Genomic DNA, 15,060 nt, shown 5'->3' on the forward strand with positions numbered 1-15,060 from the left:
GACAGGCTGCCATTATCCATTCAGTGAAAACAAAATGCCATATTCTTTCTAAAGACTTTCTCAGGTACCGTACATACACCTTAGAACAGGGTACCTCTGGGTAATTGTTTCTATGATTTTATTGGGGGAGAGATACAGATCCTGGCTGCAAGTTGGATGGTTATTTGCCACTTTTGAAAAACAGCAGAGAGGTTATTGTTCACAGTCTTTAAATAACAAAATCAACTTTTTAAAAGAGGTTTGTGAAGTTGGTTTGGAAGCTGATCAAAGGGTGTGTTAAAAAGATGTGGCTTTATGCATCTTCCTATGTTGAAAATGAATGTTCAGCTTTTACATTGGGTAAGAGAAGCAGGTATTTGTTAACTTGTTCATAAACAATCTAGAGTTAGGACTGAGCAGTGAAGTGGCCAAGTTTGCTGATGATGGTAGATTCTTCAGGGTCAGTAACACAAAAAGAAATTGTGAAGAGCTCCAAAGAACCTAACAAATCAGAAAGAATGCTTGATAAAGCCCAGATATAGTCTGAGCATTGCTTAAGCTTTGTACAAGCAAACCATGATGAAGGTCGGATAAACAACTCATCTGAAATGAGGAGCCATCACACTCAATATTGGGAGAGAATCTGATCAGGGGTACCAGAAAATAAGAGCTGTCCTTGGGAACAGTCAAGGCACAGGTGGGGCAGTGTTCGATCCTGGTACATTCTTAAGGAAATCAGCCCTGAGTGCTCACTGGAAGGACAGATCCTGAAGCTGAGGCTCCAATACTTTGGCCACCTCATGAGAAGAGAAGACTTCCTGTAAAAGACCCTGATGTTGGGAAAGATGGAGGGCACAAGGAGAAGGGGACGACGGAGGATGAGATGGTTGGACAGTGTTCTTGAAGCTACCAGCATGAGTTTGACCAAGCTGCTGGAGGCAGTGGAAGACAGGAGTGCCTGGCGTACTCTGGATCATGGGGTCACGAAGAATCGGACACGACTAAATGACTAAACAACAACAACAACTTACTCACGAGGCCTGATTAATGGAGGTTGAGAGAAGATGTATTCATCAAACACAGCAGCTTTGGGTGAGATGATCCCGCTAATGAGATGGTCCCCTGCCCTGTAATAATTCACTGGTTCATTCTGAAGCCAGATCAGATCCACAGAGCATCTACCCAGTTGTGTCCCACAGGCAGCCTGTGGCATTAGCAGCAGCAGCTGCAGAAGCAGGAGTGACATCATCCTAGCAATGTCAGTGGCAAGTGTCCTCCCTTATGACATCAGTGACTTCAGTGACACAACTGGACTCAAGACATGGATTCAGACCTAAAGGTAGGGGAGAGGACCTCCATCCCAGACCAGGCTCTCAGTGGCACGAGATTTAATTATTATCTTGAGAAGGGTAGGGCAGGAGGTTTTTATGTCACAGTTATTCTCCCAAGCTCGTTGAAACAAGTTACATCACGTTGCCCATGATTGTGATGCTTAGAATATAGGTCTCAGGGGAAATTCCTAGAGCTTTGGTGTGAAGAGAGGAATTAATCATTATGATTTTGATAATTATAAAGGAGGAATAAGTTTCCTGTTTGCTACCTCTTGGGCTCTCTGCATGGTTCAATGAGCAGCTGCAGAGCTAGAGAGAAAACGTGTTTCTGAGAAATCACCAAGGGGGACTCCATTGTCTGACATGGACCAGTGACATGGACAGGTGAACTTGGCAAACTCTGCGGTAATGAAACACTTTCACATTAGGCAGGATGAAAATGCTCTTTGTTTTAGACCAGTGGTTCCCAACCTTTTTTGGGCCATGCCCCACCTAAGCATCTCTAAAATCCTGATTCCCAACCGACATGTATTTCTTATTACAGTGATACCTTGGGTTAAGTACTTAATTCATTCTGGAGGTCCCTTCTTAACCTGAAACTGTTCTTAACCTGAGGTACAACTTTAGCTAATGGGGTCTCCCGATGCTGCTGCGACACCGCTGCGTGATTTCTGTTCTCATCCCGAAGCAAAGTTCTTAACCCAAGGTACTATTTCTGGGTTAGCGGAGTCTGTAACCTGAAGCATCTGTAACCTGAAGCGTATGTAACCCGAGGTACCACTGTATTCAAAAAGTGAACTCCTATTCACATGGAGGAAGCCTAAAAGGCCATTAACTTGGTGTAACTCATTATCGAATTGCCCCCCTTAAAAATCAAATAGCCCCCCTGTGGGGCGTGTGCTCCACATTAGGAATCACGGTTTTAGAGTCTATATGAACCATCTCCCATATGCATACCTGGGGGGCAGTCGTCCCTCCCCACCATGCAGAAACTCTTTTGTTGTCTGCTGATAGCTCCATTTCCTACCAGTCATTATAAGACCACCAAGTTTGTTAATAATCCTTCTCTTGTAAAGCACATATTGTGAATCAGTAAGCTGCTCCTCAATAATCTGCACATCTGCAGTTGCCTTCTGCTTAATCATGCTGTTTCCTAATAGGAAAAAAATTCTGAAGAAATTTGCAGAGAATGATCACTAGGGCTGGCCGATATATCATCCAATACTGGTTTGAAGTCCATGTCATGATATCAGTTTCCTAATTTTTGACCTGGCAATATATTGCAAATCATGGTGTGTGTGTTTGTGTGTGATGCAAAAATCACAATGTAGGAGAAACCGTGAAGCTGGTGAATGCTTCTCTTGAGTTCTGTATCCCCTGTTAAGTCTGCTGGCTCATCTCTCATCTCGCCCCTGCCTTCTGCAGTGGGCAGCAATTTACAAGAGCAGGCGCCAGCAAAAATCATGAAGCCAACCAATGCCTCTGTATAGCTCAATCCTTATTTCAGACATCATGATATATCGCAATGTTTAGATGGTGATATATTGCGATGTTGAAAACCAGATATTGTGCAGCCCCACTGTTTGCCTCTACATAGTTCCATCCTTATTTCAGACATCGTGATATATCACAATGTTAAGTTGTTGATATATTGCGATGTTGAAAACCAGATATCAACCAGCCTTAATGCTCACAGGCTCCTTATCGGTACATCTTGTCAAGGACCCTGGAGGCCAAGATGGAGAAGACCTGCACAGCTACCATGTACTTCCCTTTGGTGCTCAGGTAGGTGGGCACAAAGGACACCCAAACACTGCAGAAGACCAGCATGCTGAAGGTGATCAGCTTGGCTTCACTGAAGGCAGCTTCCTGGCTAGGAACGCCATTCTGAAGCAGATGGTAGCCAGGAAGCCCATGTAGTTGAGGGCACTGTAAAACATGGCAACAGTTCCTTCATTACATTTCAGGATTAAATGGAGTTGGCCAGACTCTTCCCCAGCCATCTCCTAGTGTTTCTGTGTGCTTTGGCTTCTGTCAGTGTTCTGTGCGTTGCAAGCAGTTTAGGCATGCTGGCCACATGACCTGGAAAGTAGTCTGCAGACAAACGTCCAGGGATCCTTTACCTACCAGACCACCTTAATAAGAATTCTGGTGTCAATCACACACCTGTTATTAGGCTGCCATACTTCAGACCTCTCATGCAGGAGGCACACAAAGAAGGGCCTGCTGAAAATAACAAAATGTATCTCGTGAAAAAGTATTATTACGTGTTAAGGAGGAGGGCATGCTCAGTATGACTATGAAAACTGGATGCAATTTATACATTTATATTAATATTATTTATATTTATATTTATATGTATATTTATATTTATATGTATATTTATATTTATATTTATATTTATATTTATATTTATATTTATATTTATATTTATATTTATATTTATATTTATATTATTTATATATTTATATTTTTTTTATTTGTATAACGTCCTCCATCCGTAGATCTTAGGACAGTTCACAACATAAAATTGCAATACAAAAAACATGAAATACATAATATCAATAAGAACAAAAACCAATAATCCCCCCTGCCACAACATATTTAAAAGGGCATGGGACATCAATCAGCCCTAGGCCTGGTTGAAGAGAATTTTTTTTGCCTAGCACCTAAATTATAAATAATGAAGGCGCCAGGCAAACCTCCCTGGGGAGGGTATTCCACAAATGAGGAGCCATCACAGAAAAGTCCCGTTCTCTTGTTACCACGCTCTGGACCTCTCCTGGAGGAGCCACATGAAGAAGGGCTTCAGATGGTGATCTCTGGGTCTGGATAGGCTCATAGGAGAGAGTGGTCCATGAAGTATTGTGATTCTAAGTCATTTAATGCTCAGTATCATCACTTAATGCTGTAAGTCCTCATCTTTCCTCTCCTCCTCTGATTAAGGGATTCCATTTCAAATCCCCTGCCGAGCTACTTCTGCCCAGTTTTTCCCTCCTCCGCCAGGGAAAAAGGAGCATCTATCATCATCATCATCATCATCATCAAACCTTTTATTGGCAAAACAAAAAAAATTCCTTCCAGTAGCACCTTAAAGACCAACTAAGTCAGTTCTTGGTATGAGCTTTCGTGTGCATGCACACTTCTTCAGATACAAACAAGAGCATCTAACTTCTGACATGCTTGCAGCGAGTAAATTGGACAGTGGCCTGACCCCACACATTTCATCAACAGCCCATCAGTTGAACAGAGTTTAAGAAAAAAATATTTTAAAGTCAAATCTATCCGCAGAACTGGAAGTTTTAAGAATAAGAGGCTTCATTTAGTTGACATCATAATTTAATGGTGAATAAAGGGCTCGGGTCCAGTTTGTGGCATCTCAACTAAACAGAACTACTTGCTAAAAATGGCAGCTAACATGAACATCAAAGAATAAGATGTCTCACTTTGATTTCATTGTGAGATGCTCCTTTGTATTCAGTTCAGCTCTCAGCACAATAATGTAGCACTTGGGGAGAAAGATGCAGCCCAGAAGCCCAGCACTGGAGGCCAGTATAGAGAAGACCTGCACAGCTACCATGTATTTCCCCTTGGTGCTCAGGTAGGTGGGAACAAAGGACACCCAAACACTGCAGAAGACCAGCATACTGAAGGTGATCAGCTTGGCCTCATTGAAGGATCCTGGAAGCTTTCTGGCTAGGAAAGCCACTGTGAAGCAGATGGCTGCCAGGAAGCCCATGTAGCTGAGGGAACCATAAAACATGGCAGAAGACCCTTCATTGCATTGTAGGATGATCTCTCCAGGCTGGGAGTGCATGTCAGAGTCTGGGAATGGGGGAGAGATGCCCAGCCAGATGGTGCAGAGGAGAACTTGGACACTGGAACAGGAAATGATAATGGAGTTGGCCAGACTTTTCCCCAGCCATCTCCTCACCTTGTTCCCTGGCTTTGTGGCCAGGAAGGCCAGCACCACCGTGATGGTTTTTGCCAACATAGAAGAAACAGCAGCTGAGAAGATGATGCTGAAGGCTGTTTGTCGGAGAAGGCAGGTCGCTTTCCTTGGGCAGCCGATGAAAAGGAAGGAGGACAAAAAGGAAAGGAAGAGAGATACAAGAAGTATGTAGGAGAGGTCTCGGTTATTGGCTTTGACTATGGGAGTTTCCATGTATTTAATAAAGATGGCAAAAACAAAACCCGTGGTTAAGGAGAGGAATAGGGCAAAGGACGCCAATGTGATCCCCAAAGAGTCTTCATAGGCAAGAAAGGTGATAACGTTGGGGACACATTGATTTCGGTGCTTGTTTGGGTGCTGATCTTCTGGACATGTGGTGCAATAGTCTGCATCTGAAAGGAAGATACAAGAATTCAGTGGTCCTAATGTGTTCTGCTACATTCCAAAACATCTACGCTTGAAAGTGCAGTTCAACTGTGGAACGAACTCCCCTTTTTTGGAGGTTTTCAAGCAGAGCTTGGATGGCCCTCTAGCATGGATGCTTTAGTTGAGATTCCTTTAGTTGCAGGCGGTTGGACTTGGCGTCCCTTGTAACCCTGATTCTATGATTCTCCTTGTGCCATTTTACATTTACATTTTGTTTGTACAGTGGTACCTCGGGTTACAGACGCTTCAGGTTACAGACTCCGCTAACCCAGAAATAGTGCTTCAGGTTAAGAACTTTGCTTCAGGATGAGAACAGAAATTGTGCGGTGGCAGATGGAGACCCCATTAGCTAAAGTGGTACCTCAGGTTAAGAACGGTTTCAGGTTAAGAACGGACCTCCAGAACGAATTAAGTTCTTAACCTGAGGTACCACTGTATAACAAATTCCCTGTCTAATCACCCTTCTCTTTATTCCCTGTATTTTCTGATGGTTTTAGCATGCTGGCCTTTTATGTCTCTGAGTAAATTTCTATTCATATTCTCCCAAAGAATGCCCCTATATCACCCACTGGTGCCACCACCCGGCCTGCAGTTTGAGAAATCCTGCGTTTTGGAACTTAACATCACAGTAGCCAAGAATGGTTTCACATTCCAAAATACATTCCAAAAATGTACTTAGGATCTTCACAGAAAATCTCTGCTGAGCAAATCTTCAGCCTATCTTTGTTTCCCCAAGGAATGCCTTCTCCCCTTGAGTCGCACACCTTCCTGAGTGGAGATGGTCCCTTCATCACACAGAGCACAAGCGTAGCAGCAAACCGGTTCTCCTTCTTGAACCACCTTGGCGTATCCAGGGCGACAGCTTTCAGTACACCTGGCGCGTGGCACAATCTGACAATAGAGTGAAGGAGCGTCAAGGGGAAATGGTTAGAGATGTGGAATTGAGTCATGAGTTGTGGAAGGACCCTAGCCCCGCCCCCTTTGTAGGTAAATATTGCTGATGCATAAGTATCTAGTTTAGAAACAACTTCTGCTGTCCCAGCAATGGCAGAGCAGAGGAAATATCACAGGCCTGATGATAAACTAGGAGAGGAAACAGGTGTTAAGAAAAGGGAATCTGTGCAGTTTTTATTGGCACTGGGTCTAGGGCACAAAGCCAGAGGGTGATTGACGACTTTATGCAAACAAATGTCGATGTCGGAGCATGGAAACTTTTCATTAAAAATGTTAAACAAGAATGGTCAGGGATGCATGTTATTAGTTATTGTTGCAGAATTTTTCATCACCAATCAAATCAGGATGCCACTGGGATTTTGCAGATTTATATCATATAGAATTATACTGCTCACTCAGACACAAAAACATTATTTGCCCTATTTTGTTTTCACATATTTAAAAAGCTTTTAAAAAGGGCTTTATTTTTTAAAAAGTGACTCATGGGGAAACTAAGTTGGGGACAGCGTATGAGACCCAACCCCACTCCAGCATGCAGTTTGAGCTCCAGCTTGGCAGGAAATTACCAAATTTTCCATTTCAAATCAATTTTCCCAGTAGAGTTTATGGTGCGAATTTGGGTGCGGCAGGTGAGGCCTAGATTATAGTCTGCATATGAATTAAATTAAATAATTTCCAGTATCATATAGATAAACCCTGTAAATAATTTGGGTTTAATAAATCTCAGCGGGAAAGAAGCACATAAAAAATTCCTTTACCTTTTTAAACTGCAAGGGCCACACAATGGTTTCTGGGTTAATGGTCAGCTTTAAATGTGAGGCTGCCTGTCTCTCTACACTCCCGACTTTCACTCTTCCACGAGTCCCATTGGGAAACAGCACCCAGTTCACAATATCATAGTCCGCTGCCAGGTCTCCATTCTCATCCGAATACAATCCACCCCTGGAGGTATTAAACAACTGGACGTTTCTTAAGAAAGGGTGAAGCTGGACTGACAGGAGAAAAACAGAATTGAGGAAACATGGAAATCTATTGATCTCTTTTCATTTTTCACTCTAGTCTCCTCCAAATTAGGGATAGTACACTTCTGGACTCATAGGAATAATGTTGTTGGCTTTTCACAGTCACAGCCGAGTTGCATTCTTTTTATATATATATAAAGTTATACTGGATTTTACATTTTTTATCATATTAAAACATATCAGATCATCAAAATCAACAAGATATATCCCCCCCCAAAAAAAAACACCAGAAGAGGAAGTTGTGGGAAGTCAGAGGGGGAGGGGGGAAATTGGGGGAAAGCTGAGTTGCATTCTTAATTTATCACTAGAGAATGATGACTGAACCATGGAATGTCTTCTGATGCCACCAAAACAAGCCAAATAGCACTGGAGAATTTCATGTTAGATATGCATTGGAAATGCTGGCACGGTTGAGGCGATTGGATTGGATTCTGGGTGCAGGACAAGGATTCAAGGGGGAGGGGAGGAATACCTGCCATGGCTGCAGTCGTTCAAGTCCCAACCTGTCCCCTCTACCCATCATCAACACCTGCTTGGATCTGGAAGAATAGGCAGCATTTAAGGCAAGTGCCATGGCCTGGACACTGCTGTACGTAATGTAGCTGTCTTGTGACAGGGCCCTTTCAACCTCCTCTTGGGGAAGAACCTCCAGTTTCGCTTTCTCTGTGCATCTTATCCAACCTTTCATGGGCAATACAGCCTCCGAACATAAACATTGAAATGATTCATCCCAAAATCGTAGTGTTGTGCCCGACCGCGGCTTATAGTATTCATATTTTGTCCATTTTCTGGTCTTCATTATGAAAGACAAAGAACCATGGATATACATGAAGGTATTAATACCATAAGATAAGTTCATGTTGATGTCCTGAAAAGCTGTTGTGATCCAGACTTTCCCCCATGTTTGCACCCTTTCAAGTATCCTTTGTACCATGATGATTGGGTCAAATCGATTGGAAGCGTCCCCATAGTAGACAGAGACATTGACTTTTCTCCACATAACAGGTGGCTCCCTCCGTATTAAAATCTGGTACAGAGTCCTTTGTTGTATTTTTTCTGAGAAGGCAACACAGATTCCACTGCTGATCATCATAGGTATTAAGGAACTTAAGAACCTTTCTCCGCTGTCATTGTCTGGAGCAAAGAGGCCGATCCATGTCCATCCGAAATGCAGGAGCAGCTTGACAATCCCCAGGTACTGAATTTCTTCTTTGGGAACCATTTGGTAGGCAAAAGGGAACTGAGTTTTATCAGTAAGAGCAAAACCATAACTGACCTAGCGAGGAAAGGAAGAATATCAATCAATCAATCAATCAATCAATCAATCAATCAATTTCCTTTATTCGACTGATAGTCAGAGATAAAACACAATACAGAATTATAAACTAAAACATCATAGGGGTACATAAATAAGGTAGGGCCACAGTACTAAACCTCTCACAGATAACCCACATCAAAGCATTCAGTTATACGTTTCCGACACTTGAGTGCCAGGAAAAGGAATTTAGCCACTGACAAAGTTGTTTTCCCAGAAGACTTATTTAGCAGATATGCTGTCTGCTTTCCTCTTTGTCGGGGACTGAGCTGGGGTAAGTATGGAGTTATAAGATACTGTCTTAAATCGTTGTAGAAGGGACAGCTCAGTAAGATGTGCTCTGTGGATTCTACCTCACCCAACGCACAATGGCATAATCTCTGGTCATATGGGACTCCTCCATATCTTCCCTTCAGAACCGATGAGTCAAGAACATTCAGCCTAGCCGCGGTAAATAGTCTGCGGTATTCCACATAGTGGATATCCGCCAGGTAGCGAGCTGGAGCAGCCCGATACATCTGCTCCCCCAGAAACAGCCCAGGTTTCACACGGGCTATGTCCTCCTGTCTGGCAATGTCCCTTAATCTTTGAGCGATCACCGCCTTTGCGTGGCTATACATCATGGACTGGAAGAATATCAGCTATATCTTAATAACAAGCAAGAAAGGGACTGGCTTGACAAGGATGGGAAGGCTATCAATGATTACTAGGTGCAAGGACCATGTTCTTCCTCCACTGCCAAAGGCACCATGGTCTTGAAAGCCTGTTGTTGGGAATCAAAAGTGGGAAGAGTGGCTTTTCACTCAGACCACACCTGCAGACTTCCCAGAAGTGGTTTCTGCTCGGCTGAAAATGGGATGCTAGACTAGACGGACTTACAGGCTGAACCAGCTTCAGGGTGTTTCTCATGTTCATAGGACACCTCAGGCTATTATAAATCATTTTAAGAGAATCCTTCAAAAAACAGAGAGTCCTAGAGTCAAAGGGGAGCTCAGAGGTTCCTCCAATGCAGGAAATTCACCACTGTAGCTTCCCTGACTGGTGACCATCCCAGGGAGCTGGGCATGTTTAGCCTGGAGAAGAGGAGGTTAAGGGGTGATATGATAGCCATGTTCAAATATATAAAAGGATGTCACATAGAGGAGGGAGAAAGGTTGTTTTCTGCTGCTCCAGAGAAGCGGACACAGAGCAATGGATCCAAACTACAAGAGAGAAGATTCCACCTAAACATTAGGAAGAACTTCCTGACAGTAAGAGCTGTTCGACAGTGGAATTTGCTGCCAAGGAGTGTGGTGGAGTCTCCTCCTTTGGAGGTCTTTAAGCAGAGGCTTGACAACCATATGTCAGCAGTCCTCTGATGGTGTTTCCTGCTTGGCAGGGGGTTGGACTCAATGGCCCTTGTGGTCTCTTCCAACTCTATAATTCTATGATTCTATGATTCAGTCCCTACCTGTGGGATTTTGTAGATGCCCGACATGCTAGAAACATGGGTAGAAATGTCAGATCCAGCCCCTTCAATAACAGCCAAGAGGTTCTTGCGTCTTCCACAGTTGTAGTTTGGAATATAGCTTTCCCCACCACAATATCCATCTAGCATTGCATTCGAAACCACTCTGCCATCAAAATAGGTTTCAAAGAGGTTGTAGCCCAAAGTGGTGTTGGCTAAAAGTGAAGGATCCAGATTAATCTCCTGAACAGCAAGCAAAAATGACAGGATGTGCCAGTACTTTTGTTCTGAGATACTGCAAAACATTAAATACAGTAGTTGTAACAGGCTGTCGTTCTCCAGTCATTGTGGGTGTGGGGTGTGGTAGGGATGCCAAATTCTTTCTTTTTATTAATCAGAAGGCTTTCCAGGCACCATACGCCTCAAAAACAGTGCATCCTCAAATAATTGCTCCTATGTTTTTATTGGGGGACAGATACAGACCCTGGTTGCAAGTTGGATATTAATTTGCCACTTCCTTAAAACATTGTGGAGTTTATAGTTTGGGATAGAAGGTCCGCAGCCTTCAAAGAACAGAACCAAATATAATTCAGAAGTTTGCGATATGCTTGGAAGCCGATCAAAGGATGTTATAGATTTGCCAGGTTCCACTTAACAGGGCTAGCTGGCTAAATTAGTCCTATTTGTGCCAGTGATGAGACCAAGGGAGAATTAGCTGTGGGTTCTCAGAGTGGGTAATCTTTATAAAAAGGGGAGGGGGAGAGAAGAAAAGGAAGGGGAAGAAAAGATCAGGCAAAGTTCAAATTGAAATCCATGCGGAATAGCTGTCTTACTGGCCCTGTGGAAGGAAGTTAAATCCTGCAGGGCCCTGGTCTCCACCAGGTCGGAGCCATCACTGAGAAGGCCCTGGCCCTGGTGGAAGATAATCTGACTTCCTTAGGGCCCAGGACCTCTAAACTATGATTATTCATGGATCTTAAGGTCCTCTGTGGGAAGTACCAGGAGAGGCGGTCCCATAAATACGAGGGCCCTAAGCCACAAAGTGTTTTAAAGGTCAAAACCAGCACCTTAAACCTGACCCTGTACTCCACTGGGAAGCAGTGCAGTTGGTAAAGCACTGGGGGAATATGCTCCCAGGGCAGGGACCCCGTGAGGAGCCTCGCTGCAGCATTCTGCACCCGCTGGAGTTTCTGGGACAGTTTCAAGGGCAGCCTCGCATAGAGCGAATTACAGTAGTTGATGTTTCTTTCCAGCAATCAAGTGGCTTATAGTTACTTACTCGGTAATCATGGTTAATGGGGGCCAAGAGAAGTTGTATGGTTTAAATAAAGCAGTTTTTGGTGAGATGATCCCACTAATGAGATGGTCCCCTGCCCTGTAATAATTCACTGGTTCATTTCGAAGCCGCATCAGATTCACAGAGCATTTCCCTGCCTGAGTCCCACAGACAGCCTCAGGCATTAGCAGCAGCAGCAGCAGCAGCAGTGATATCATCCCAGCAGTGACCATGACAAGCAGTGACTTCAGTGGCACATCTGGGCTCTAGCCATGGATGCAGACTTACAGCTAGCAAGAAAAAGCTTCCCACCTTCGCAGTCCCTGCCTGCCCTGAACCTCAGACCAGGCTCTCAGTGATGCTTAATATTTTGAGAAGCATTTATGGCATCACTCTTCTTTCAAGCTTCTTGCAAGATGTGGACTCATTTTCTCCTTGATTCTGAAGTTTAGGTTATTGGTCTCAGGGGAAATCCTACAAGATTTGGTGAGAGTAGAGGAATACACCACTATGATTTTGATAATTATACAGGGGAAGAAGTTTCCTGTCTGCAACCTCGTGGACTCTCTGCTTGGCTCACTGGGCAGGTGCAGAGCTGGAGAGAAAACATGTTTCTGAGAAATCACCAACAAGGTTTCATGGTCGGGATGGGCCAGTGGACCTGGCAAACTTTGCAATGGAGGAAACACTTTCGAAAGCTTGCTTTGGCCACCAGGGGCATACTCTTAGTAACCGACTTTGGTTACTGTAATACAACTATATGAATACAGATATAGGAAAGTACAATAACAAATATCTCCTGGCAGAAATAGAATGATCCTTATAAAAACAACAAATATAATGTTTTTTGATATCTGACGAAAACAAAGAAAGAAATACAATAACTTGGAACTGTGTGTGAAAAAATTGTAGAAATAATACAATGAGTCTAATCAGAAGCCAAATGTGTTTGTTTTCTTTTCTTTTTTCTTTTTTCCCCTCCCCTCCTTCCACCCCCTTCCTCTTCTCTTTTCTTTTTGTGCCTCCTTTCTTATTTTTTGTCTTTTTGATATGTTAAGAAAGAGATAAAGAGGTAAAAGCATAATATGAAAACTTCAATAAGTTGAAAGTGATGTTGTGTAATTTTTCTATTACTATTTATATATTGTTAAAATTGGTTAATTGTAATGAATTGATGTAGCAACTACTGTGGTTTTCCCCCTTTGTTATTGTTGAATTCTAAATAAAGTATTATTCTTAAAAATAAAAAAAGATATAGGAAAGTACTTCATTCTTGGTTCCAGCGATGCCGATGAATAAAATACAGTGGTACCTCGGGTTACATACGCTTCAGGTTACATACGCTTCAGGTTACAGACTCTGCTAACCCAGAAATAGTACCTCAGGTTAAGAACTTTGCTTCAGGATGAGAACAGAAATTGTGCGGCAGTGGCAGCAGCAGGAGGCCCCCTTAGCCAAAGTGGTGCTTCAGGTTAAGAACAGTTTCAGGTTAAGAACAGACCTCCGGAACGAATTAAGTACTTAACCTGATGTACCACTGTATTGGGGTGGTGGTGCTAGGTAAGCCCTGCCCTACATAATTGATCACAAGATGCAGTGCACACACACCATTTGAATGGCAACGCCCATCAATATTGGAGAGGCAACCTTAAATATTTCATTGGGGGCCTGAAGGGACCTCGGCCCCTAGGCATTGACTCCTAAGCCAGGTTCCCATTCGTACAACAACAGGACCCAGGGGGAGGAATTGCTGTACTGTTTCCGTAGCTCTACGGTGCCCTGTCCCCGCTACCCTTGCAAGCAGCCACAGTTCAAAATGGAACCTGAAGCGCCGCTGCAGTTTCAGAGGTGCAAATGATGACGGTTTAATTAAGGACACTTTGCAGGGAAAGGAGTGGGGGCGACCTTCCTTCTTCTGCCCTTCAGTGCTCCAACTGCTAAATTAAATGGAAATGAGCTAAGAAGAAGAGTTTGGATTTGATATCCCGCTTTATCACTCCCCTTAGGAGTCTCAAAGCGGCTTGCGAAGAAGTGAAAAGGTTTTGGGGACTTATCTACGATGAACTAAAAAGTTTTTTGAAATATACCTTCCCTAAGAAACCTGAAGCCTTCCTATTAGGAATGGTCAGAGAAGAGATTAGGCAAGAAGACCAAACTATGTTCCAATACGCAGCGGTAGCTGCCAGGATACTGCTAGCGCAAAACTGGAAAACCCCTAATATCCCAACTATCAGAGAATGGCAATCTAAGTTATTTGAGTATATAGAACTAGCAAGGATGACACAGAAGATCAGGCATCAGAAAAACGTAAAATTTATTAATGATTGGAGTAAGTTTATTACACACATAGAAACAAATTTAGGAAATATTAAAATTACAGTAGGTGTAACATAAAGCCCGCCTGCCAACCTAGCAGTTCGAAAGCACCTCCGGGTGCAAGTAGATAAATAGGGACCGCTTACCAGCGGGAAGGTAAACGGCGTTTCCGTGTGTGGCTCTGGCTCGCCAGAGCAGCGATGTCACGCTGGCCACGTGACCCGGAAGTGTCTCCGGACAGCGCTGGCCCCTGGCCTCTTGAGTGAGATGGGCGCACAACCCCAGAGTCTGTCAAGACTGGCCCGTACGGGCAGGGGTACCTTTACCTTTACCTTAACATAAAGCCTGAGATGTATAGATAAAGGTTGTAAAAAGATACCACAGGAAGATAATGCAGGGATATAGCTCAAACCGTGATGGAGGGAAGTCAATTAATGTTATGTCGTAAATTGATGCGTTTTCTTTGTTGTTGTTGTTGTATGTCTACATGTTTTTGTTGATATGTTGTTGGTTTTGTTTTTGTTTTTATGTTTTTTCTTGTCTGTTTTTCCCCCCTCCCCTTAAAAAAGAGCTTAATAAAAATGAATACAAAAAAAAGGAGTCTCAAAGCGGCTAACATTCTCCTTTCCCTTCCTCCCCCACAACAAACACTCTGTGAGGTGAGTGGGGCTGAAAGACTTCAAGGAAGTGTGACTAGCCCAAGGTCACCCAGCAGCTGCATGTGGAGGAGTGGGGAAGCGAACCCGGTTCACCAGATTACGAGTCTACCGCTCTTAACCACTACACCACACTGGCTCTCTAAAGCTAAATGGGGTGGTGGGGGTGGAATTTTGGACAGAAAGTCCAAAAGGTGGGGAGGTTTGCTTGTGAGCTATGCAAGAGCCACAGGGGTTTGTGGTGGGGAGTGATACATACAATCTAGCTGCAAACTGCCCCCCCAAAAAACCCTTTGTGATTTCCGTTTATGTACTAAGCTTGGATCCTAGAACAATAGGCAGGTAGGATTGTACAATGCAACAGCTGATTGGCCTGCAGGAGAAGA

General features: G+C 43.5%; 1 protein-coding gene across 1 annotated transcript; it reads right to left on the bottom strand.

Annotated features, from left to right (window-relative positions):
• Positions 1-4,591: 4,591 nt before the first annotated feature.
• Positions 4,592-11,899, bottom strand: LOC310835951 (vomeronasal type-2 receptor 26-like; the record flags this gene model as incomplete). Its single annotated transcript, XM_083720917.1, has 7 exons — positions 11,706-11,899; positions 10,430-10,721; positions 8,137-8,940; positions 7,401-7,633; positions 6,453-6,579; positions 5,245-5,654; positions 4,592-4,603 (listed from the first exon to the last, which is right to left on the bottom strand). The coding sequence occupies exons 3-7, from the start codon at positions 8,141-8,143 to the stop codon at positions 4,592-4,594; spliced, it is 789 nt and encodes a 262-aa protein (XP_083577043.1). The 5' UTR covers positions 8,144-8,940; positions 10,430-10,721; positions 11,706-11,899.
• Positions 11,900-15,060: the final 3,161 nt, after the last annotated feature.

The sequence above is a fragment of the Podarcis gaigeae genome (assembly GCF_964106915.1).
Source record: "Podarcis gaigeae genome assembly, chromosome: 2".
Taxonomy (NCBI): Eukaryota; Metazoa; Chordata; class Lepidosauria; order Squamata; family Lacertidae; genus Podarcis; species Podarcis gaigeae.